The following is a 22,795-nucleotide window of genomic DNA, read 5'->3' as shown; positions in this document are numbered from 1 at the left end:
ATATTACTTGAATGCTAATCGCATTACTGGTGACAGCCATGGTGAGATGGGTTCTGCTATAATTTCATTTACCAGACTGTTTTATGCATTGATGCACGAAAGTAAGAACACTCATGTGTTTTGTTGAACACTTTCGGAATGAATATCTCGACACTAGTGTAATCCTGAAAATTCGTTCCAAGTGGATACACCTTGTGGAGAAAAGGATGGGGGGGGGGGGGGGGGGGTAGCTGCATCAAGGCCGGGAGGGTTAGTAAAGAAAGCTTCACAATTAAAGGGTGAAAAGAGTGAGGCATACTGTCAACCGCAGCAGGCTTTATACAGCCCACTCTGCGGATGAGTTACAAGGAGTAGCCAAACTTTTAAGGGCTCCACAGTTTCATCAAATCCACAGATATGGCATGCATGGCTTCAGTATGTTTATTTGGGTGCTTCAATAATAATAATAATTTAAAAAAAAGCCAAGCAAGAAGTGAGGTAACTCAGCAAAAAGAAGATATGCAAAAGCCACGCTACAAATATCAGTCTCAAACAGAACATGCCGATAGGGCGATTTGGTGCCATTATTTCGAAGATCGTGTTGAAGGTTACCAAGATCTGGATAATATCGAAAGGCCAAGTTCGAACAAGCCGCCACTCACATTCTCTATAAAAAAAGAAATTGGCACCCCTGGGAGCCTATGTTGTTCCTCACACGAATAGCTTTATATTACGTGATGCAAGCAGCACCAAGCGTTGGGGGATGCAAAGTCTATGCTGGGCTCTTCGCGCTCTTTTGTGCTCGCTTTGTTCTTTTGTATGCATGGCGGTTAGTGTCCCCCAACAATTGGGTGCGGCTTGCGTCCCCTGACCTAAACGTCTATAATAATCGTAAACTATGTTGCAGGCCTTTCCGTTCTTTAACGCTGCACGCCCGGTACTTTCCGGTCACGAATAGCATGCGCGCTATCAGCGTGACACACGCTAAAGAATATGGGTTTTAGCTTGTCTGGTACTCTGCTAAACGCAGGTGGACAAGATGCTTTGTGGGATGGACTGCCTTTAGGGGTAAACGTTACCTTTGCAGATAAATGTGAGCGGCTTGACAGGTGGTGCTACCTGGTGGCACAAAGCTGAACTTTACAAACACAAATCTAACATTGCATCAACCAAGTATTCTGCTTCAGTGCTGGTGTCAATTTTCGCCAGTGACAGTTACACCACTACGAAAATTTAGGCCAGGAGTGATAAAGAATGCTCCTGGTTTATGCAATATTATGTCTGCTTGCTTAAGCACTGTGCTACCACTTTCGTTTATGCCTCCACCTATCTGACAAAACACCCAGTCCGCTTGTGTTTACTGGAATACTGGACACGCTAAGGCTATGTCCCCACCCTTGGGGCATACTTGTCTGTAAAGAACAATCGTCATTTATCTTGCAGGCCTTTCCTTGCTTTAACAATGTGTGCCCGGCACTTTCTGGTCAGAAACGTCATGTAGGTTATCAATGTGACACTAAAAACATTTGCACCCTTTGGGGCATATCTTGTGTAAACAATAATTGTGATTCATCTTGCGAGTCTTAGATGCTGCGCGTCCGGTACTTTCTGATCGGCGCGACACTAAAAAATGGCAGAGCCCATTTCACGATGAATGACAACGATAATGCGATTACACTCAAGCAATGTAGCTGCACCCCTTATTGCTGAAGTCACATTTATTTAATATCTGTTAACGGTCATTCTGAGACTCTTGCTTCGCCTATATACAATATACACTGTCTCCGGTATCAGCCCACATTACGTAGTTACAACAATGCAATGACAAAAACTGAATGATACCGGCGGTACGACAAAGGCTGTATGGCGACAGCATGACAGCAATGAGGTGATTCTGAAGTGATGATTGTATACCGATGACAGCATGACGACGACGTGAGGACAATGGGATGAGGCTGTTGGGGTCTCGGTGCTGACGCCCGTTATTGCAAATGGGTCGCAAGCCCCAAGGGTAGCGTTGGCCTGGCGGCCTGGGGCACTGGAAGCATCCGAAGGTCCCGGCAAAGCAAGAGAAGACTGGTAACAGAACAACTTGTTTATTCTAACATAGCAAAAGAGCGGCCGGTCAGGTCGACCGAAGTGGAGAGACGGGAGAGCACGTAACTCAACAGTACAAATCGGAGCCTCTCTCTCGGCGTCCGGGGGCAGCTGCTCTTATACTCTCGGCGTCGTGGGCAAGAAGGAAGGTCACGGGATGAGCCCACGCGACGGCGGAGCATGAGCCCACGACGGCGCGCACGGTCGAGCCGAGAGACATGGTGAGCCGAGTGTAGTGACGCATCGCCAACCCGCCGACGGACAGACCTGCTGGCTCCTCACTTGGGGAGCTCCGCTCCCCGGCTGCCGCGCTTTGACAAGCGTGGGCACACACACACACACGCACATACGAAGACACGTGGCACTGAAACACGCCTGGACACGCTTGGCGAGGAGGCGTTGCGGCGGCGTCGAACGGGCCAAAATGTCCGCCGCTTTGAACGAAGCCCCGGCGTCCGTTGCATCCGCGCCGGCATTACCGCGCGTTGTAGGCGAAACGTAACAGACCGCCCCGCCGGGGGAAGGAGATCCCGATGGTCAGGGGACTGCATCCGCTGTCCGGAGGGATGTCGCTCGATGATGCTCATAACCGAAGTCGGGCGTCCTTTGGCGTTTCTTGAGCGCAGCGCACAGAGAAGGCCTCGTTCTCACGTTCAGGTGCACACAGGACACTGCAAAGTGACTTCGGGAGAGTTGACATTTTTGTTCTCGTTTCCGGCAAGCGTTAGAACTACGCCGAAAGTCAACCGCTCAGTCAGCAAGCACGGCACAACCCTCACTAAGCCCTGCCAGGCTCTTTCCCCTTTTATACTGCTGCCTAGTTCCTTACAGTAGTTTAGCAGCACTCAGAACGCGTCCACAAATCGGAAAATGGCACTAGAAAGCACATCATCACTTTGAAACACTACACGAAAGCAATAGGTTAAAAAATCCTGCCTCAGGAAGAAAAACATCAGTAACAAGCAATTTTGAGGCTGATTCCCACGTTAGGGGCTTCGACTTAAGCCATCGGCGTTACCGTTGAGACTCCCCTTTTTGTAACGCACCTCAAAGGAATATTGTTGCAAAGCGAGGCTCCAGCGCAGGAGGCGGCCATTTTTGGGAGAGATGGTCTGCAGCCATTGGAGAGGGCAGTGATCAGTCTCAATGATAAACCTCGAGCCAGCTAGGTAACATGACAATTTCTGAACGGCCCACACGATACACGCACACTCTTTCTCGGTGGCGCTATACGCCTGCTCACGACTCGTCAGCTTACGACTAGCATACAGGACGGGGTGTTCTACTTCTCCATTTTCTCGTTGGCACAGTACAACGCCCATGCCTCGCTCACTAGCATCACACTGAACAACGAACCCTTTTGTGTAGTCGGGCGATCGTAGCACAGGCTGGCTTGTTAGGGCGCTCTTTAGGGCGCTAAAAGCTCTTTCCTTTGTCTCATCCCAGACGACTGTTTGCGGCTCTGTCTTTCTTAGAGCATCCGTTAGGGGAGCCGCGATATCAGAGTACCTGGGGATGTACCTCTGATAGTAGCCGGCGACACCTAAGAACGACCGAATATCGGTCTTCGTGCGCGGTTGCGGGAAGTCTCGCACAGCGGCCACCTTTATTTCAGAGGGGCGGCGACGACCCCGACCAATCACGTGTCCGAGGTAGACAACCTCGGCCTGTGCTAACTGGCACTTGGGAGCCTTGACTGTCAAGCCCGCATCGCGCAGGCGGGTTAGCACTGCCCGCAAGTGCGCCACATGCTCAGGCCAGGATGCGGAGAATATCGCTACGTCGTCTAGATACGGTAAAGCGAATTCTTGCTGTCCCCGCAACACTTTATCCATGAGGCTTGAAAAGCAGTATGGCGCGTTCTTCAAACCAAAACTCAAAACTTTAGGACGGAACGTCCCCATTGGTGAAATGAATGCCGCATACCTACTAGCCTCTTCTGTAAGTGGAACCTGCCAATAACCCCTGACAAGATCTAGGGTGGAAATAAACTGAGCGCTACTCACTCTCTCAAGGCGCTCCTCGATGTTAGGGATCGGATAAATTTGATCCTTAGTGATGGAATTAAGCCTGCGGTAGTCGACGCAAGGACGAGGTTCCTTGCCCGGTACCTCAACTAAAATCAAAGGGGAGGTATAATCACTCTCACCTGCTTCAATAACACCGAGCTGTAGCATTTTCTTTACCTCAGCCTCCATAATATCGCTCTGGCGGGGTGACACCCGGTACGCCTTGGATCGTACTGGCTCTGGGGAGGTAAGTTCTATGTCATGAGTAAGGACAGAAGTCCTACCAGGCCTCTCAGAGAACAGACCTTGAAACTCTTGTAAGAGCTGGTGTAGTTCGGTTTTCTGCTCAGGCGACAGCGATGCTTTACTTATTAAGTCACTAATGACTTGATCGGTGTCTTTCCTGTTCGTCACTGAGCCTAGTCCCGGAAGCTCGACCGGAAGCTCTTCGGGAACGTTTACCATCATGCACACCACTGCTTCCCGTTGCTTATAGGGTTTGAGCAGATTACAGTGGTAAACTTGCTGTGCTTTCCGCTTTCCTGGCAGACTCACCACGTAGTTAACGTCCGACAGTTTTTGAACAATCCGTGCTGGGCCCTCCCACTGCACGTCGAGTTTGTTCTTTAGCGATGTGCGCAATATCATGACCTCATCGCCCACCTCAAAACGACGGGCCCTGGCTGTCCGATCATAATAAACCTTGGCCCTCTGCTGGGCCTTTGCCATTGCTTCACCTGACAACTCCTGTGCCCTTCTTAAGCGTTCGAGGAGCTTAAGCACGTACTCTACCACGACTGGGTCGTCGCCCCTGCCTTCCCATGATTCTCGAAGCATGCGAAGCGGAGATCGCAGCGAGCGACCGTACACCAGCTCAGCTGGCGAAAACCCCGTAGCCGCATGCGGCGCGGTCCTTAATGCAAACATCACTCCAGGCAGACACAGCTCCCAGTCAGTTTGATGTTCAAAACACAATGCTCTCAACACGCGCTTCATGACGGAGTGGAGCTTCTCAACGGAATTCGACTGGGGGTGGTGCACTGAGCTGTGTAACAGCCTTACCCCGCACCTTTCGAGAAAGGCTGTCGTCAAAGCGCTAGTAAACACTGTACCCTGATCTGACTGGATTTCTGCAGGAAAACCAACTCGCGCAAATATGGACAGTAGTGCATTGACTATCTCAACTGAGCTGAGTTCTTTAAGCGGCACTGCTTCAGGGAACTTTGTCGCTGGGCAGATCACAGTCAAAATGTGTCGGTACCCCGTGGCTGTTACCGGCAGAGGTCCCACTGTATCAATAACGAGCCGTCTAAAAGGCTCCGTAATGATAGGTACCAACTTCAACGGCGCCCTCGATTTGTCCCCTGGCTTGCCCACCCGCTGACAGGTGTCGCATGTCTTCAGAAAGTGGTCTGCGTCCCGAAAACACCCTGGCCAATAGTACTCTTGCAAGAGACGGTCCTTAGTTTTCTTAACTCCTAGGTGTCCGGACCACGAACCCCCATGCGACAAGCGCAACAGATCCTGACGATAGCATTGAGGCACGATCAGCTGATCGAACTCCACTCCCCTGCGGTCTAGATACTTCCGGTACAGGACCCCACCTCTTTCCACAAAGCGAGCATTTTTCTTGGCGATACCTTCCTTGACAATGCAGCGTATGTTTTCTAGGCTGCCATCCTTCTTTTGCTCGGCTATCAAAGCCGACCGGCTGACTTTTAGCAACCTGTTAAGTCCGTCTGACGTAGGCGCGATGAGCAAATCTGGAGACAGCTCTTCTAACTTTCCCGTGTCGGGATTTTCCTCTCCAGTATCTGGTGCCTTTAACGCTACAGGCTCAATTTTATTCAGTTCGGGCGTGCTCTGAATACCAGCTTGCTGCGCCTCTGACCCTTTCTCATCGTTCAACAACGTCGGCCCCGCAACTACCGCCTTTGCAGCGAGCTCCCGAACCTTCGATCTGGTTAAGGCCTGAACGCTAGCCTCACCAAACAAAAGCCCCTTTTCGCGCAGGAGGTGATCGGACCTGTTCGAAAATAAGTACGGGTACTGGGGGGGCAGCATAGATGACACTGCGGCCTCCGTCTCAAGTGCTCCGAAAGGTCCTTCAATAAGCACTTTTGCTACCGGCAGACACACGCTATGAGCTTCCACTGCTTGCTTGATCCATGCGCACTCGCCCGTGAACATATCGGGTTCTACGTAAGAGGGGTGAACGACATCCATCGTAGCTGCGGTATCGCGAAGCACTCGGCACTCTTTCCCGTTCACGAGGAGGTCTCGCATGTAAGGCTCGAGAAGCTTGATGTTCTCGTCAGTGCTGCATAATGACAAAAACACGACTTTTGGTTTTGTTTCTGGACACTGCGCCGAAAAGTGACCCGGCTTCTGGCACGTATAACAAACGCGCGCTTGCCTCGTCTCGAACCGCTTTCTGCGTTCGGCTTCGGTTGCCGCCGTCTCCTCACGTTCGGTCGGACACTGCGCCGAAAAGTGACCCGGCTTCTGGCACGTATAACACACGCGCGCTCGCCTCGTCTCGAACCGCTTTCTCATGGGCGTGAACTTCGGCCTCTCAAACTTGGAGCCAAATTCACCCTTTTGACCGTCCTTAGCTCCACGAGCCCGACGCGTCACAAACTCCTCGGCTAGCTCAGCGGCTCGAGCCACCGTACTAACGTCTGGCCTATCCAAGACCCAGTACCGCACGTTCTCAGGTAACCGACTATAAAACTGTTCTAGCCCGAAACACTGCAGAACTTTCTCGTGGTCACCAAACGCTTTCTCTTCTTTGAGCCACTCCTGCATGTTTGACATAAGCCTGTACGCAAACTCTGTATACGACTCACTTTTGCCTTTCTCATTTTCCCGAAACTTCCGACGGAACGCCTCCGCTGACAGCCGGTACTTTTTTAGCAGACTCGATTTCACTTTGTCGAAATCCTCTGCCTCCTCTCTCTCCAAGCGAGCGACTACGTCGGCCGCCTCGCCGGGTAGCAAAGTGAGCAAGCGCTGTGGCCACGTTTCCCGAGAGAACCCCTGCTTCTCGCACGTTCGCTCAAAGTTAACCAGGAACAAACCAATGTCCTCTCCAAGCTTAAACGGCCGCATCAGGTCAGTCATTTTGAACAATACTCGTTCTCCTGCACCGTGTGCCTGACTTCCATTACGAGCGCGTTCCATCTCTAACTCGAGACGCTTCATTTCCAAAGCGTGTTCACGCTCTTCTTTTTCTTTCTGTTCTATAAGTTCGCGCTCCTGTCTTTTTGCCCGCTCCTCAATGGTCTCAAGGCAATCCGACAGCTCGTCATCCTCAGCTTCTAACTCAAGAATAGCCCTTAGCAGTTCTGGTTTTCCGAGTTTGTCTGAGACATCCAGACCCAACTCTCTTGCAAGCTCCAGCAATATCGGTTTGCGCAACGACTTCAAATCCATGGCTGCTCTGAATGCTGCTTTCTCTACTGCCTACTATTGTCTTGCCGCAAACTAACCCGGCAGCAACGACAACCACAATTACCAGCTCTGTTTCTAACACAAACAAAAGCCTGGCAAAACTCAGAAGAAGAAAGTCCCGCACTCACCAAACCTCGCAGCCAAGACTTCAGCGCAGTCGTTCCGCTGCAGGCAACCAGTCATCACACAGGGCTCGTTGCACTGCTCCCGGATGGTCGTTGTGCTGCTCAGCATACATTCAACCGCATCTCTTCGCTGCTGGCCTCCGTTGTCGCGATCTCACCGCTGGCAACCAGTTGTTGGGGTCTCGGTGCTGACGCCCGTTATTGCAAATGGGTCGCAAGCCCCAAGGGTAGCGTTGGCCTGGCGGCCTGGGGCACTGGAAGCATCCGAAGGTCCCGGCAAAGCAAGAGAAGACTGGTAACAGAACAACTTGTTTATTCTAACATAGCAAAAGAGCGGCCGGTCAGGTCGACCGAAGTGGAGAGACGGGAGAGCACGTAACTCAACAGTACAAATCGGAGCCTCTCTCTCGGCGTCCGGGGGCAGCTGCTCTTATACTCTCGGCGTCGTGGGCAAGAAGGAAGGCCACGGGATGAGCCCACGCGATGGCGGAGCATGAGCCCACGACGGCGCGCACGGTCGAGCCGAGAGACATGGTGAGCCGAGTGTAGTGACGCATCGCCAACCCGCCGACGGACAGACCTGCTGGCTCCTCACTTGGGGAGCTCCGCTCCCCGGCTGCCGCGCTTTGACAAGCGTGGGCACACACACACACACGCACATACGAAGACACGTGGCACTGAAACACGCCTGGACACGCTTGGCGGGGAGGCGTTGCGGCGGCGTCGAACGGGCCAAAATGTCCGCCACTTTGAACGAAGCCCCGGCGTCCGTTGCATCCGCGCCGGCATTACCGCGCGTTGTAGGCGAAACGTAACAAGGCCATAGTACACCTGCTCTGATGCCAAGTACATTCAAAACATTTTCTCACAGCGTTTTTCATCAGTGTTTTCCCATTCATTGTTGGCATGCTATGGACACAACAATGTAGAGAAATGCACAGCTGAAATTGGACGAGCTTATTAGGAAAGGCTGCAGTGACAACCAACAAGCATGTAAACAAGTGACTTTATTTTGCGTATCCACTTGAACACTCAGTAAAACAAATACACTGACCAAAAAAGCTAACATGTTGTATAAACACAAACCACATATTAAATATGAGAGTGCGTGGCTGTTAGCACCATTTTAATATTTTAATGAGCTCGTTTATGCTTGCTGTTTGCACTGCCTTGTTCCTTAGGCTGTGCATAAAATCTTTCTGTTAAAACCTAAAATAAACTTTTGCCGACTAGGGCCTAGTTGCGTTTCACTGCAGACCACAGCCTGCACAGAACATACGGTATCACATCTGTTTGCTGCCTTTGATTTATGTGGCTGCTAAAAGTTAAACAGGGATGGGCTTATCCTTTGATGATCCATTTCATGCCATTCGTTTGGCTGATGGTGATGACGTCCAAGCCAATGACATGTAATGAAATGAATCGATACAACAACGCACATCCACAGGAACTCCCTGGTTATTTTTTGTAGAAATTGTTTTTTCCTGGTAGCTAAATTTTTTACACACTGGTGTGGTACCCTTCATGTCCGAAAAATTGGTCGTCTAGCTGCGTTTCAGACTTGTACTACTGTTAATGGCATCCTGTAGAGCTTTAAAAGCTCCATCATGGTAAAGCATGGTAGGGCAGAAAGTACAAAAAACAGGTCCACAAATGGATAGAATGGGCACCTAATTATCGAGGAGAAGATGAAGCATCTGACCTGTCAGTATTGCTTCTCGTGGTCCTGTTCATTGCGCTTTCTGTCCTGCCAAGCATTCAAAGCAAAGAAATTTTTTGAGATACCTTTTGAGAATGTAACTTATAAAGTAATGTGTTGAATTTGTCAGCTATCAGTAGCACGCCATAATTATGATAGCGTCTTCCACATTCATGAAGTTGTAATCAATTCTACATTTTTGTAAATATCTCGCAATAATTTATAATTATCCCAAAATTTTCGAAAGTGTAAATGAAAATTGTGCAACCATATCTTTAAAATATTTCCTGAACTTAATTCCAACCAGCTCAGGAGTTGCCTGTTGATAAAATTTCTGCATTTCTTGTACAATTTTAGAAAGGGCTAAGGTTTCCTCTCAAAAATACTTCTACCGACAAATGACAACCGATTAGAGAATTCACCTCCCTGGGCAGCAGCTAGCCAGTAATGACTGTCTATGGCTAACTCATAACCATACAATGTTTAAATTTCCATTTTCCTCCTCTCCATCCACTTCAGGACCCGTGTCCATTTCCAGCAACTCAGTGGGCACACCTTCGCGCACCCCATTCTCAATGCAGAATGTCCTCAGAGCTGTCTCCACTGGAAATGGATAGTGGGCCACCAGCAACTTGCGGTACGCCTCGGGTGAGCAACGGTAGATGTCGAGTGCCAAGCGTAGTGTGGGCTCGGTCCACCGTGTGGGCTCAGTCCACCGTGTGGGCTCAGTCCACCGTGTGGGTTTCTCATCAACAAGCTTCTGCAGGCACTCAATTTGGTCCAGTCGTAGGAAGCGGCTTAGCCGCTCTGTCTGACGTGCCAGTGATGCCTTGACACGCACCACCTGGCGAGACAAGTCAGCCACTTCGCGCCGCAGTTCATCAGTCTGTTGCCGCAATGCTGTTGCCTCTTCCTGCAGCTTTTCATAACTTGTGGGCCTGCATATGGGGGCAGCAGTGTCACTAAAGGCAAAAACAGCACTGCGCATTCAGTCTAAAGACCCAGGAAAAAAGTGTTCTAGTCTCACATCCTAGTGCACAACATTAAGGGTCCACAGAGTTGCAATGATGGCTACAGGGTAAAACTGATGCACAGCATAAAGGAATTACGAATACTGTGGACCACGCAAAATGCAGCTGCAAGCATACCCTCCTGACACAGAGTGCCGACAGCAACTTTTTTTAGTTTATTGCGTAGCACTGCTACAAGAAAAAATTTAGACCATTCTGCCCATAAAAGCACTTAAGCGGTGACGCCACATTGACTGCCTCTATAAATTCACATTCACAAGTGAATGAGAGGATAGAAACAGCTGGTGTGTCTGCAAAATGCACCTTATAACCATGACCAAAGTATTGATCGGACATGAACTGCTGACACTACATTTGCACCCACTAGTTCATGCAGTGGAGTATTCTCTTTGTTTGTGACAGACATCACATTGCATGAAAACACCAGCCAGCTTGTGAAATGCCCAAGTTGTGCCACTGTGTTCATAGCTACTACAGATACTCACAGCAATAACACAGACTGCATAAGTTAAAGAATGGTATAATGACAGGCTGGAAGGTGTCTTTCAGATTTTTAGAGTAACTCCACTAACGCATAAGGGGAGAACACAATTGTAGAAGTTTAAAAAAGTAGTCCTAACTAAGTGCATATTATGTGCTCATAGGTATCATGGCCAAAGCATAAACATATACTAAATGGCATACTCAAAGAACAAGTGCTCATTCCTTCCTGGAGGCAGCATCAAAGCTGCATTGACCATTTGTCAACATTCACTTCCATCATCTGGAATTAAAAATTAAATTCAGAATACTATGTGCCAAAACCAAGTTACGATTATAAGGCACACATATTCGGGAACTCAGGATTAATTTAGACCACTGGGGTTCTTTTAATGTGCACCCAATGCATGGTACACAGGTTGCATTTCATCCCCATCAGAATGCGGCCACTGCGGCCGGGATTAGATCCGGCACACTCTGGCTTAGCAGGACAATGCCAAAGCCACTATTCCACCACGGCCAGTCATCATCTGAAATTTTCTAGAGGTGCAAGCAAGTGCTCTGGCCTAACTTCTTTACACATTAAAGGATCCTAAATTGGTATAAACCACAGGACTGCGCTGCACAAATGTGGCTGGTTCTAAGTAGGAGCGACAAAAATGGAAAAGAATCTTCACGTAAGCTGGCAAAGCCAATCCGGTGGGCTAGATTTTCCAAAAAACGAGAAATATGGTTCGCAGACTTGAGAAACAAGCAATAAATAAGTTTCAAAAAAAGAAAACTGAAAAGAAGCTGCATTGTGCGTAAAAGTGGAAATGAGAAATAAAAGCAATGAGTAGGAATAAAAGCCTTGTCAAAAGTTGAGAGAGAGAGAAAAGAGACTGATGAAATATAGAATTAAATACATGAGAGCATTAAGATCAAATGGGGATGTTATTAATTACTCAGAAAATAATTAAACTGGCAAGAAAAGACGTGAAATAATAGTAATAATTCAGGCAGGGTATATAACCAGCTTTGTATCGCCATAAAGGTAATTGCTGCTATTCATATTCTGCCATTTGTACAACGAATAGATGATACACGAGCTTCCTTTTTAAACAAGCTTGTCACATCTACCTCTCGTAATTCAGTGCTCCACTGCTAATGCATTAACGCTGGCCTGGTGCTCTTTGGCCATACATGGCCCTTGCGCCAAAAAGAAAAAAAAGAAAGAAAAAAAAAAAACATTCATCATCATAGTTTTTCAATTCTCCAGACTGTATCTCCTCCTTGTTCCAATCTTCTAAGAAAACTAGGCCTACCATAGTGACAATGCCAGATTGCATGCGAGAATTCTTTTCATTTTTTGTCACCCCTACTTCTTGGAGGAGCTGACAGCATTACTACTGCTCTCACACTTGGTCCCTCGATACAGCAAGCAAATGCCCCCTTCAACACTTAAACTGCCCTCAGAATACTCCGTGAGCCTGCTTATCTCTCCCCCAAAGTGGGGGAGAGAGCAATATGAACGCTGCCAAGGAAAGCAGTTGCTACCCTAGTTGACAAAGCAGAGTTCCCTTGTTAAAACGTTGGCTCCAGCGACATTGCTTGTTCGACTAGATAAATAGATATTTAAAGGCTGCCCTGGTGTATTGTGGTGAAAAATGTTGCCTTGCCTTTGAAGTTTATGTAAACTAAACTTCCTTCATACCCTGATAAATTAATCTCCGACTGTTAAACCTGTGAATCAACAACAGCTTGTTACTGTGTCACTGGTCTCTACAATGTTTTTCACACTGCAGGCCTCGCATAGACAAAAATGGAAGAACTGCTTGCAAATTGTGGTGCATCAACGTGGACAAATTAAGTAGTGTAAGCTGAAGGAATTCCACCGAGGTGGCCCTTTTAAATGATGGCTGTGGGACCCTTCACTTAATTTCAGCTAAATTCTATTGCTGTTTTTGTCACACTCACTCGTTACATTGTCACAATTGTTGCACCATGTTCTGCGGTTTGTCAGAATCAAGCATAGAACAGCCAAATTTACCTAAATTAACAAGCTTTAGATGTTGCAAATAACAAAGCACATGTTTGTCAAGGTAGCATGATTGGTCCAGATCTATGAAATTTTTTAGATTAACGAAGAGCTTTAACTGTAATTGACAGCTCACCTTGCCAAGATGGGCGTCATACCCGATGCTTTGGTGACAGGAGGCGGTGCATTTGGTGCAAGTGACTTAACCGACAAGATGACTGGCATCTGAGCACTCGGACTTGGCGTCAGGCTGGGCACAGGAACCACGTTGGGTTCGCTCACTGGCACCAGAATGATGGGGCCAGTGTTGGGAAGGCAGCTAACTGAAGGCAGCACTGAAAGACAAGAAAAACATCTTATTTCACTTTCTCCTACCCGACTCTTAATCATAGGTAACAGATAAATGACAGATTTTACTTTAAATCAGACAAATTTTTGTTTCTCTCCCCCCTCTCTCTTCACCTTTCTCCAGAGACAATTTATACCCAATAGCTATAAATGTGGCTTATCCATTTGCTTTCCAGATGCCTTCTATAACTTGATGGACAATCAATCAATCAATCAATCAATCAATCAATCAATCAATCAATCAATCAATCAATCAATCAATCAATCAATCAATCAATCAATCAATCAATCTTTTTTCATTTTTGTCTTTCGTAAACACGACAGAACGAAAAAGGTGGCAAGAGAAAAAGCTGTTTCGTTGCAGCTTGACTGAGCTCCTGCCACCTGTACACAGACAACATACAGCAAAATACATAGGAAAGAAATGAGCATACAGAGTAGTATTTTTCTTTTTGCAGTTTCGAAAGTACAGAGAATATGTGAGTAACATAATATGAAACATTTAAGCAATAAATACAAACAATGCAACAACACTAAACAATGCCCATTCAGAGTTATGGATACATCTAGAAATACCAGAGGAAGCATTTAAAACTACTGCAATTTGTCATTACATTAAATGTGCTTCCTGTATCAGAGGCAGCAACTCAAAGGTGTAGGGGAAAACATGGTCATGTCAGCACATATGGAGCAGCAGTGCATGTAAGTAGACCTGCACCATTATTTGAGCCTGGAGAGCTCTGCAGAAATACGAAAGCTTCATTTGCTCCAGCCGCTAGTTTTCACAATAGCAGTTCCTTAATCTGAACATTGAACATGACATGCAGCAAAGGAAGACAAATAAGAAGCACTGCTACTTCTTCACCTTTGCGTAAGTCTGACACTGATTCAATTTGAAAGAAATGAAGTGCATCACCACAATTGCACCAGAAATTGTTGAACATAACTTCCATTTTACACAATTCTTCTCAGATATGTTGGTACACTAAAAAACGATAGTGATTTGCACCGCGCTGACGACAAACTTGGTGCCTGCCAAAGCAGCAGCATTAAGTTGATGAAAGTTTCATCACCTGGGGATGCAGCATGGGGCCCACCATATATAAATCACTTTTTAGATCCCCACACAGTCAGGGCTGCTCACTCTTACACCATGTCCTGACATACTCTGCAGAATTTTGATGCAGCTGCTTCTGGCCAGGCTTGTGTCTTACATGCCAGTGTAATATTTGACTGCTGACAGAATGATTGCCCAGGGTTTCTGCTGAGGTCAGGGCAGAGGCATGTCATCTACAAGTAGACGAAGTGATGGTTACTGACATTTCCAAAAGGGGTGGGGAGGGGCACAAGGCCTACTATATCTGCATTTTGAACCAGACTCCTAAATACTGGTCTTCCATGTGACATGGGCATTGCTGAGAAAATGTCCAGGAGCCACATATGCACAATCATCAAAGTTCTTACATTTAGGCATTGCTCAGCAACCATGCCCAAGTAGCACACATTATTGCCATAATATTGAGGCAAGGTTACATCCGTACATTGCCTAAACATGGCTAATGTCTGCTTTTGCAATCATTCCTGCAACATTCAAAAGCAACGTTCATAAAACAGTTTTGCAATGTTACTTGAGGGTTCCTACAACATCCAGGCAACCTTAAAGTAATGTGCCATGTACACCAATTAACATTCAGGTGCATTCACGTCCAGCTTTTGGTGTAGCTGTTATTTGCATGTGTGCCGGGGAGATTTTCCACAGCTCTTTGTTTTGTGCATTCTAGTCCTTCTGCCATCGGCCACCTTAATTCCATCATGTAAAATTATACAGTGACAGAGTGGGATAGTCGAGCCACCAATAGAAGAGGGCAAAATAAAATATCACTTCTACTTTCCGGTGCTAAAGCTTACACGATGCACCAAAAAGTGTAACAATGCCCCACAAGTTCATCAACTCACCTAAGGCTATAATAAAGCTTCAGGTTTTCTGATATGGTCATAGACAGCCTTAACTGAATAGCTGATGTTTTTGCGCAGACACACGGTCAATGGTTACGACTGTAGCAACATTTACAAAAGCAGTAAACAGTGCTCTTTGTACGAGCTTAATGTACATCATTGTTCAAATGAATTCCACGTTTTGTATGCAATTAATGTGCCACGATGCTTTCCTTACTGCATTTAATATATCAAATTTGGGGGTATTATGTTACACAATCACAATCTGACTGTGAGGCATGCCATAGTGAAGGACTCTGGATTCATTTTGACCACCTGGGGTCTTTTAACATGCACCTAAATCTAAGTACAATGCGCATCACCCTTGTGTGGAGCGCGGGAACGGCAGCCGCCGGGTCGCTCCAGAGGTAGCCAGTGATGTCTAACGGTAGCTGCAGGGCTCAAGATAAAAAGTGCACGGGAACGCGCGGCCGACGCATCTAATCTTGGACCCAGACACTAATGTTAGACGTTGCTGGCTGGCTCTGGAGCTATCCGGCAGCCGCTGTTCACGCACTATACATTGGTGTTCTTGTATTTCGCCCCCATCGAAATGCGGACGCCATAATCTGGATTTGATCTCGTGACCTCGTGCTCAGCGGCGCACCACCATAGCCACTAGGCAACTACAGCAGGTTTCCAACTTCATGTCATTATATGTTAACGTCCACAATATTGTATTAAGAGCAGCAGCAGCTTAATTCATTAGTTTCCATAACAATGGTCTGAACCGCACAGAATGATCTCTCTCCGTAATGTTACGTTTCGCCTACGACGCGTGGTATAGCCGGCGCGGATGCAACAGACGCCGGGGCTTCGTTCAAAGCGGCGGACATTTTGGCCTGTTCAGCGCCGCCGATACGCCTCCCCGCCAAGCGCGTCCAGGCATGTTTCAATGCCACGTGTCTTCAAGTGTGCGTGTGTGTGTGTGTGCATGTTGGTGCCCACGCTTGTCAAAGCGCGGCAGCCGGGGAGAGGAGCTCCCCAAGTGTGAAGCGAGGATGTCTGACCGGCGCCGGCCCGGCGGATGCGTCACTACATTCGTCCCAACGTGTCTCTCAGCCTGTCCGTGCCGCGCATCACGTGCGCCTCTGACGAGACGTTCCTTCTTGCCCTCAACTCCGAGAGTATAAGAGCAGCTGCCCCCGGACGCCAGGAGAGAGGCTCAGATTTCTTCCGTTGAGTTACGTGCTCTCCCGTCTCTCCACTTCGGTCGACCTGACCGCCCGCTCTTTCGCGATGCTAGAATAAACAAGTTGTTCTGTTACCAGTCGACTCATGCTTTGCCGGGACCTGCGGATGCTTCCAGTTGTGCCCCAGGTGCAACAACGGGTGTCAGCGCTGAGATTCCAACAACTGGCTGGTAGCGGTGAGATCGCGACAACGGAGGCCAGCAGCGAAGATATGCAGTTGACTGTATGCTGAGCAGCACAATGACCATCCGGGAGCAGTGCAACGAGCCCTGTGTGATGACTGGTTGCCTGCAGCGGGACGACTGCGCTGAATTCTTGGCTGCGAGGTTTGCTGAGTGCGGGACTTTCTTCTTCTGAGTTTTGCCAGGCTTTTGTTAGTGTCAGAAACAGAGCTGGTAATTGTGGTTGTCGTTGCTGCCGGGTTAGTTTGCGGCAACACAATAGTAGGCAGTAGAGAAAGCAGCATTCAGAGCAGCCATGGATTTGAAGTCGTTGAGCAAACCGAAATTGCTGGAGCTTGCAAGAGAGTTGGGTCTGGAGGTCTCAGACAAACTCAGAAAACCAGAACTGCTAAGGGCTATTCTTGAGTTAGAAGCTGAGGATGACGAGCTGTCGGAATGCCTTGAGACCATTGAGGAGCGGGCAAAAAGACAGGAGCGCGAACTTAAAGAGCAAAAAGAGAAACAGGAGCGCGAACTTAAAGAGCAGAAAGAGAAAGATGAGCGCCAACGTCAAGAACAGAAAGAGAAAGATGAGCGCGAATGAAAAGAGCAGAAAGAAAAAGAAGATCGCGACCGTCAACACGCTTTGGAAATGAAGCGTCTCGAGGTAGAGATGGAACGCGCTCGCAATGGAAGTGAGGCACACGGTGCAGGAGAACGAGTATCGTTCAAAATGACTGACCTGATGCGGCCGTTTAAGCTTGGAGAGGACATTGGTTTGTTCCTGGTTAACTTTGAGCGAACGTGCGAGAAGCAGGGGTTCTCTCGGGAAACGTGGCCACAGCGCTTGCTCACTTTGTTACCCGGTGAGGCGGCCGACGTAGTCGCTCGCTTAAAGAGAGAGGAGGCAGAGGATTTCGACAAAGTGAAATCGAGTCTGCTAAAAAAGTACAGTCTGTCAGCGGAGGCGTCCCGTCGGAAGTTTCGGGAAAATGAGAAAGGCAGAAGTGAGTCATATACAGAGTTTGCCTACAGGCTAATGTCAAACATGCAGGAGTGGCTCAAAGAAGAGAAAGCGTTTGGTGACCACGAGAAAGTTCTGCAGTGTTTCGGGCTGGAACAGTTTTATAGTCGGTTACCTGAGAATGTGCGGTACTGGGTCTTGGATAGGCCAGACGTTAGTACGGTGGCTAAAGCCGCTGAGCTAGCCGAGGAGTTTGTGACGCGTCGGGCTCGCGGAGCTAAAGACTGTCAAAAGGGTGAATTTGGCTCCAAGTTTGAGAGGCCGAAGTTCACACCCATGAGAGCAAGGGGGAACACACGTAGTGCGGATGCGAGTGAAAGCAGTCCGACCGAACCTAAGGAGACGGCGGCAGCCGAAGCCGAACGCAGAAAGCGGTTCGAGACGAGGCAAGTGCGCGTGTGTTATACGTGCCAGAAGCCGGGTCACTGTTCGGCGCAGTGTCCAGAAACAAAAACAAAAGTCGTGTTTTTGTCATTATGCAGCACTGACGAGAACATGAAGCTTCTCAAGCCTTACATGCGAGACCTCCTCGTGAACGGGAAAGAGTGCCGAGTGCTTCGCGATTCCGCAGCTACAATGGATGTAGTTCACCCCCTCTTACGTAGAACCCGATATGTTCACGGGCGAGTGCGCATGGATCAAGCAAGCTGTGGAAGCTCATAGCGTGTGTCTGCCCGTAGCAAAAGTGCTTATTGAAGGACCTTTCGGAGCGCTTGAGACGGAGGCGGCAGTGTCATCTATGCCGCCCCCCCAGTACCCGTACCTATTTTCGAACAGGTCCGATCACCTCCTGCGCGAGAAGGGGCTTTTGTTTGGTGAGGCTAGCGTTCAGGCCTTAACCAGATCGAAGGTTGGGGAGCTCGCTGCAAAGGCGGAAGTTGCGGGGCCGACGTTGTCGAACATTGAGAAAGGGTCAGAGGCGCAGCAAGCTGATATTCAGAGCACGTCCGAACTGAATAAAATTGAGCCTGTAGCGTTGAAGGCACCAGATACTGGAGAGGAAATGCCCGACACGGGAAAGTTAGAAGAGCTATCTGCAGATTTGCTCATCGCGCCTACGTCAGACGGACTTGATAGGTTGCTAAAAGTCTGCCGGTCGGCTTTGATAGCCGAGCAAAAAAAGGATGGCAGCCTAGAAAACATACGCTGCAGTGTCAAGGAAGGTATCGCCAAGAAAAATGCTCATTTTGTGGAAAGAGGTGGGGTCCTGTACCGGAAGTATTTAGACCGCAGGGGAGTGGAGTTCGATCAGCTGATCGTGCCTCAGTGCTACCATCAGGATCTGTTGCGCTTGTCGCATGGGGGTTCGTGGTCCGGACACCTAGGAGTTAAGAAAACTAAGGACCGTCTCTTGCAAGAGTACTATTGGCCAGGGTGTTTTCGGGACGCAGACCACTTTGTGAGGACATGTGACACCTGTCAGCGGGTGGGCAAACCAGGGGACAAATCGAGGGCGCCGTTGAAGTTGGTACCTATCATTACGGAGCCTTTCAGACGGCTCGTTATTGATACAGTGGGACCTCTGCCGGTAACAGCCACGGGGTACAGACACATTTTGACTGTGATCTGCCCAGCGACAAAGTTCCCTGAAGCAGTGCCGCTTAAAGAACTCAGCTCAGTTGAGATAGTCAATGCACTACTGTCCATACTTGCGCGAGTTGGTTTTCCTGCGGAAATCCAATCAGATCAGGGCACAGTGTTAACTAGCGCTTTGACGACAACTTTTCTCGAAAGGTGCGGGGTAAAGCTGTTACACAGCTCAGTGTACCACCCACAGTCGAATTCCGTTGAGAAGCTCCACTCCGTCATGAAGCGCGTGTTGCGAGCATTGTGGTTTGAGCAAACTGACTGGGAGCTGTGTCTGCCTGGGGTGAAGTTTGCATTAAGGACCGCGCCGCATGTGGCTACGGGGTTTTCGCCAGCTGAGCTAGTGTACGGTCGCTCGCTGCGTTCTCCGCTTCGCATGCTTCGAGACGGATCACTGCCCTCTCCAATGGCTGCAGACCATCTCTTCCACAAATGGCCGCCTCCTGCGCTGGAACCTCGCTTTGCAACAATATTCTTTTGAGGTGCGTTACAAAAAGGGGATTCTCAACGGTAACGCCGATGGCTTAAGTCGAAGCCCCTAACGTAGGAATCAGCCTCAGAGTTGTTTGTTACTGATGTTTTTCTTCCTGAGGCAGGATTTTTAACATATTGCTTTTGTTTAGTGTTTCAAAGTGATGACGTGCTTTCTAGTGCAATTTTCCAATTTGTGGACGCATTCTGAGTGCTGCTAGACTACTGTAAGGAACTAGGCAGTTGTATAAAAGGGGAAAGAGCCTGGCAGGACTTGGTGAGGGTTGTTTCGTGCTTGCTGACTGAGCGGTTGAGTTTCGGCGTAGTTCTAATGCTTGCCGGGAACGAGAACAAAAATGTCAACTCCCCCGAAGTCACTTTGCAGTGTCCTGTGTGAACCTGAACGAGAGAACGAGGCCTTCTCTGTGCGCTGCGCTCAAGAAACGCCGAAGGACGCCCGACTTCGGTTATGAGCATCATCGAGCGACATCCCTCCGGACAGCGGATGCAGTCCCCTGACCATCGGGATCTCCTTCCCCCGGCGGGGCGGTCTGTTACGTTTCGCCTACGACGCGCGGTATAGCCGGCGCGGATGCAACGGACGCCGGGGCTTCGTTCAAAGCGGCGGACATTTTGGCCCGTTCAGCGCCGCCGATACGCCTCCCCGCCAAGCGCGTCCAGGCATGTTTCAATGCCACGTGTCTTCAAGTGTGCGTGTGTGTGTGTGTGCATGTTGGTGCCCACGCTTGTCAAAGCGCGGCAGCCGGGGAGAGGAGCTCCCCAAGTGTGAAGCGAGGAGGTCTGACCGGCGCCGGCCCGGCGGATGCGTCACTACACTCGTCCCAACGTGTCTCTCAGCCTGTCCGTGCCGCGCATCACGTGCGCCTCTGACGAGACATTCCTTCTTGCCCTCAACTCCGAGAGTATAAGAGCAGCTGCCCCCGGACGCCAGGAGAGAGGCTCCGATTTCTTCCGTTGAGTTACGTGCTCTCCCGTCTCTCCACTTCGGTCGACCTGACCGCCCGCTCTTTTGCGATGCTAGAATAAACAAGTTGTTCTGTTACCAGTCGACTCATGCTTTGCCGGGACCTTCGGATGCTTCCAGTTGTGCCCCAGGCCGCCAGGCCAACGCTACCCTTGGGGCTTGCGACCCAGGTGCAACAACGGGTGTCAGCGCTGAGATTCCAACAGTAACTAGGGCAACAGGGGATGTCAATAGACTGTTCGAAGGTCGTATCACCTCGTGGCGAAGCATGCCGTCGACTTGTTCGTTGATTACACGACGTTCTGCAGAAGATACACGATACGGACACTGCCGCAATCGCGGTTGCGGGCCAGTATTGATGCAATGGGTGTAAGTTGGCAACTGGCCCAGGGAAGATTGCCCTATGTCGAAAGCAGAACGAAATTCTTCTAGAAGGCACAAAAGCTGAGACCGCTGGACCAGTGTAAGGGCATCGGCAACAGAAGAACCGAACACATCACTGGGCAATAGTTCACACGTAGAAACAGCACTGAGCATACTGGAACTAGCACAGTAATTGTCATTGGGCACGTCCATAACTTGCACGTCTTCGATCACTTTTACATTGCCAAGACATTCCCCTCGGAGCAGTAACACAGTGTATGGAAACGGGTTGCAAACGAAAATGGTGCTGTTGCCCTGTGTGATGTCCACTGTCGCAGAAGGCAGCAGCAGACCTTTCCGAGTGGGAAAGCGGTCAGATGGAGACAGTAGTGCAACAGCGTCTGAGATTCCACTGCAGGACATGGGCACAACTGTTGAGACGTTCAGAGGAATGTGGGTATCGGCTTGGACAAGTAGTTTCCTCGAAAGCGAAGAATTGTCGGTGAGCGGCCAATCTAACAGCTGCGAGAGTTCTATTTCGGCCCGTGCGCAATGAGTAACTGCATTGTGGTGCGAGAGAAAATCCCAGCCGAGGATAACGTCATGAGAGCATGAGGAAAGGATGATGAATTCTATGCGTATAGGATGCCGGCAATGACAGCACAAGCAGCGCAAGCCGCCACGGGGTGAACGTGCTGAGTACTGGATGTGTGGAGAGACAGTCCAGAAGGTGGCCTCGTGACTTTCCGAAGTAAGCGGCAAAGCTTAGCGTTCATAATACATACGGTGGCTCCAGTGTCCACGAGTGCAGGTGCGTGAACACCGTCAACGAACACTTTGATTACATTCGAGGGACTGCGGTGAGGACTTTCACATTTTGACGTTGTCGCAGCCCTTGCCTCTTGGACTGTGACAATTAGTTTTCCTCGTCCCTACAGGGTGAGGTCGCATCGGCGACAGACAGCTAGGATGTGGAGAAGGTGACTGGCGGGTAGTTGCGGTCGGGTGCATAGTTGGCGACATAGCCGACGGGGGGCCATAATATGGACGGTTGGACTGGCTTGTCGCGGGTGGTATGGTGCTAGGCGGCTGCACATGATTACAAAAACATGCGACGTACCGGCGTAGTCGCACGCAAAGCATAATGGCCGGTTGTCGGTTGTATGCCACCAGCTCGCCGAGGCAGCTTCCATCCATGTCACAGGATGCGTTGTACGGGGTGGCTGCTGACATGATTGCACGGTGGGCGCGTCTGGGTCTAGGCACGAATTCGGCAGAACGGAGAGGCATACTTGAAGAAAGTGGCTGGGTTCTCGCAACGACTTCAGCGCAGCTGAGTGGTGCAGTCGCCGGGACCTGTTGGGGCGGCGTAACGACGTCAGCGTAGCTTAGTGGTGCAGCCGCAAGATGTTGGCTCTGGTCTGGCAAGACCTCTGTGATTTCCTGCTTGATTGCCTTCGTCTCATCCACAACAAGAACTACAGTCAATCCCAGATATATCAAACTTAAAGGGGATTGCAAAATAGTTTGATATATTGATAATTCGAAATAAAAAATATGCCTATGTAAAGCTTATCTGAGATCTCTGCATGTTTTGGACAATTTCCAGAGATTTTTAAAAGCGAGAACTTGTCAATTTGCTTCTCCAAGACCGTGTTGAACAAAGAAAAGTGGACTTAATTTTTTTCTTTTGCTCATGAATGCTGCAAGTCGCTCGCGTTGCAGAATGGTCTCTGATATAGTACTGATGACAATGTTGACCCTAAAAGCCTGCGTCA

The 22,795-nt window shown here is 49.1% G+C and overlaps 1 protein-coding gene across 2 annotated transcripts in view; it reads right to left on the bottom strand.

Annotated features, from left to right (window-relative positions):
* Nucleotides 1–8,650: 8,650 nt before the first annotated feature.
* The window catches only part of LOC140214645 (uncharacterized), a 49,824-nt gene continuing 35,679 nt past the window's right edge, over nucleotides 8,651–22,795 (bottom strand). Inside the window, exons 4-5 of one of the 2 annotated variants that reach the window (XM_072285846.1) lie at nucleotides 13,027–13,213; nucleotides 8,651–10,300 (exon numbers count right to left, since the gene is read on the bottom strand). In XM_072285846.1, the coding sequence (XP_072141947.1) occupies nucleotides 9,829–10,300; nucleotides 13,027–13,213 (659 nt within the window). In that variant the 3' untranslated portion in view covers nucleotides 8,651–9,828. Of the gene's footprint in view, nucleotides 10,301–13,026; nucleotides 13,226–22,795 lie in introns of both variants that reach the window. The other variant, XM_072285845.1, reaches the window with a different exon arrangement.

Source organism: Dermacentor andersoni, chromosome 1 (assembly GCF_023375885.2).
Source record: "Dermacentor andersoni chromosome 1, qqDerAnde1_hic_scaffold, whole genome shotgun sequence".
Classification (NCBI taxonomy): domain Eukaryota; kingdom Metazoa; phylum Arthropoda; class Arachnida; order Ixodida; family Ixodidae; genus Dermacentor; species Dermacentor andersoni.
Note: the sequence above shows the minus strand (reverse complement) of the source record. Positions and strands in the feature narration are given on the sequence as shown.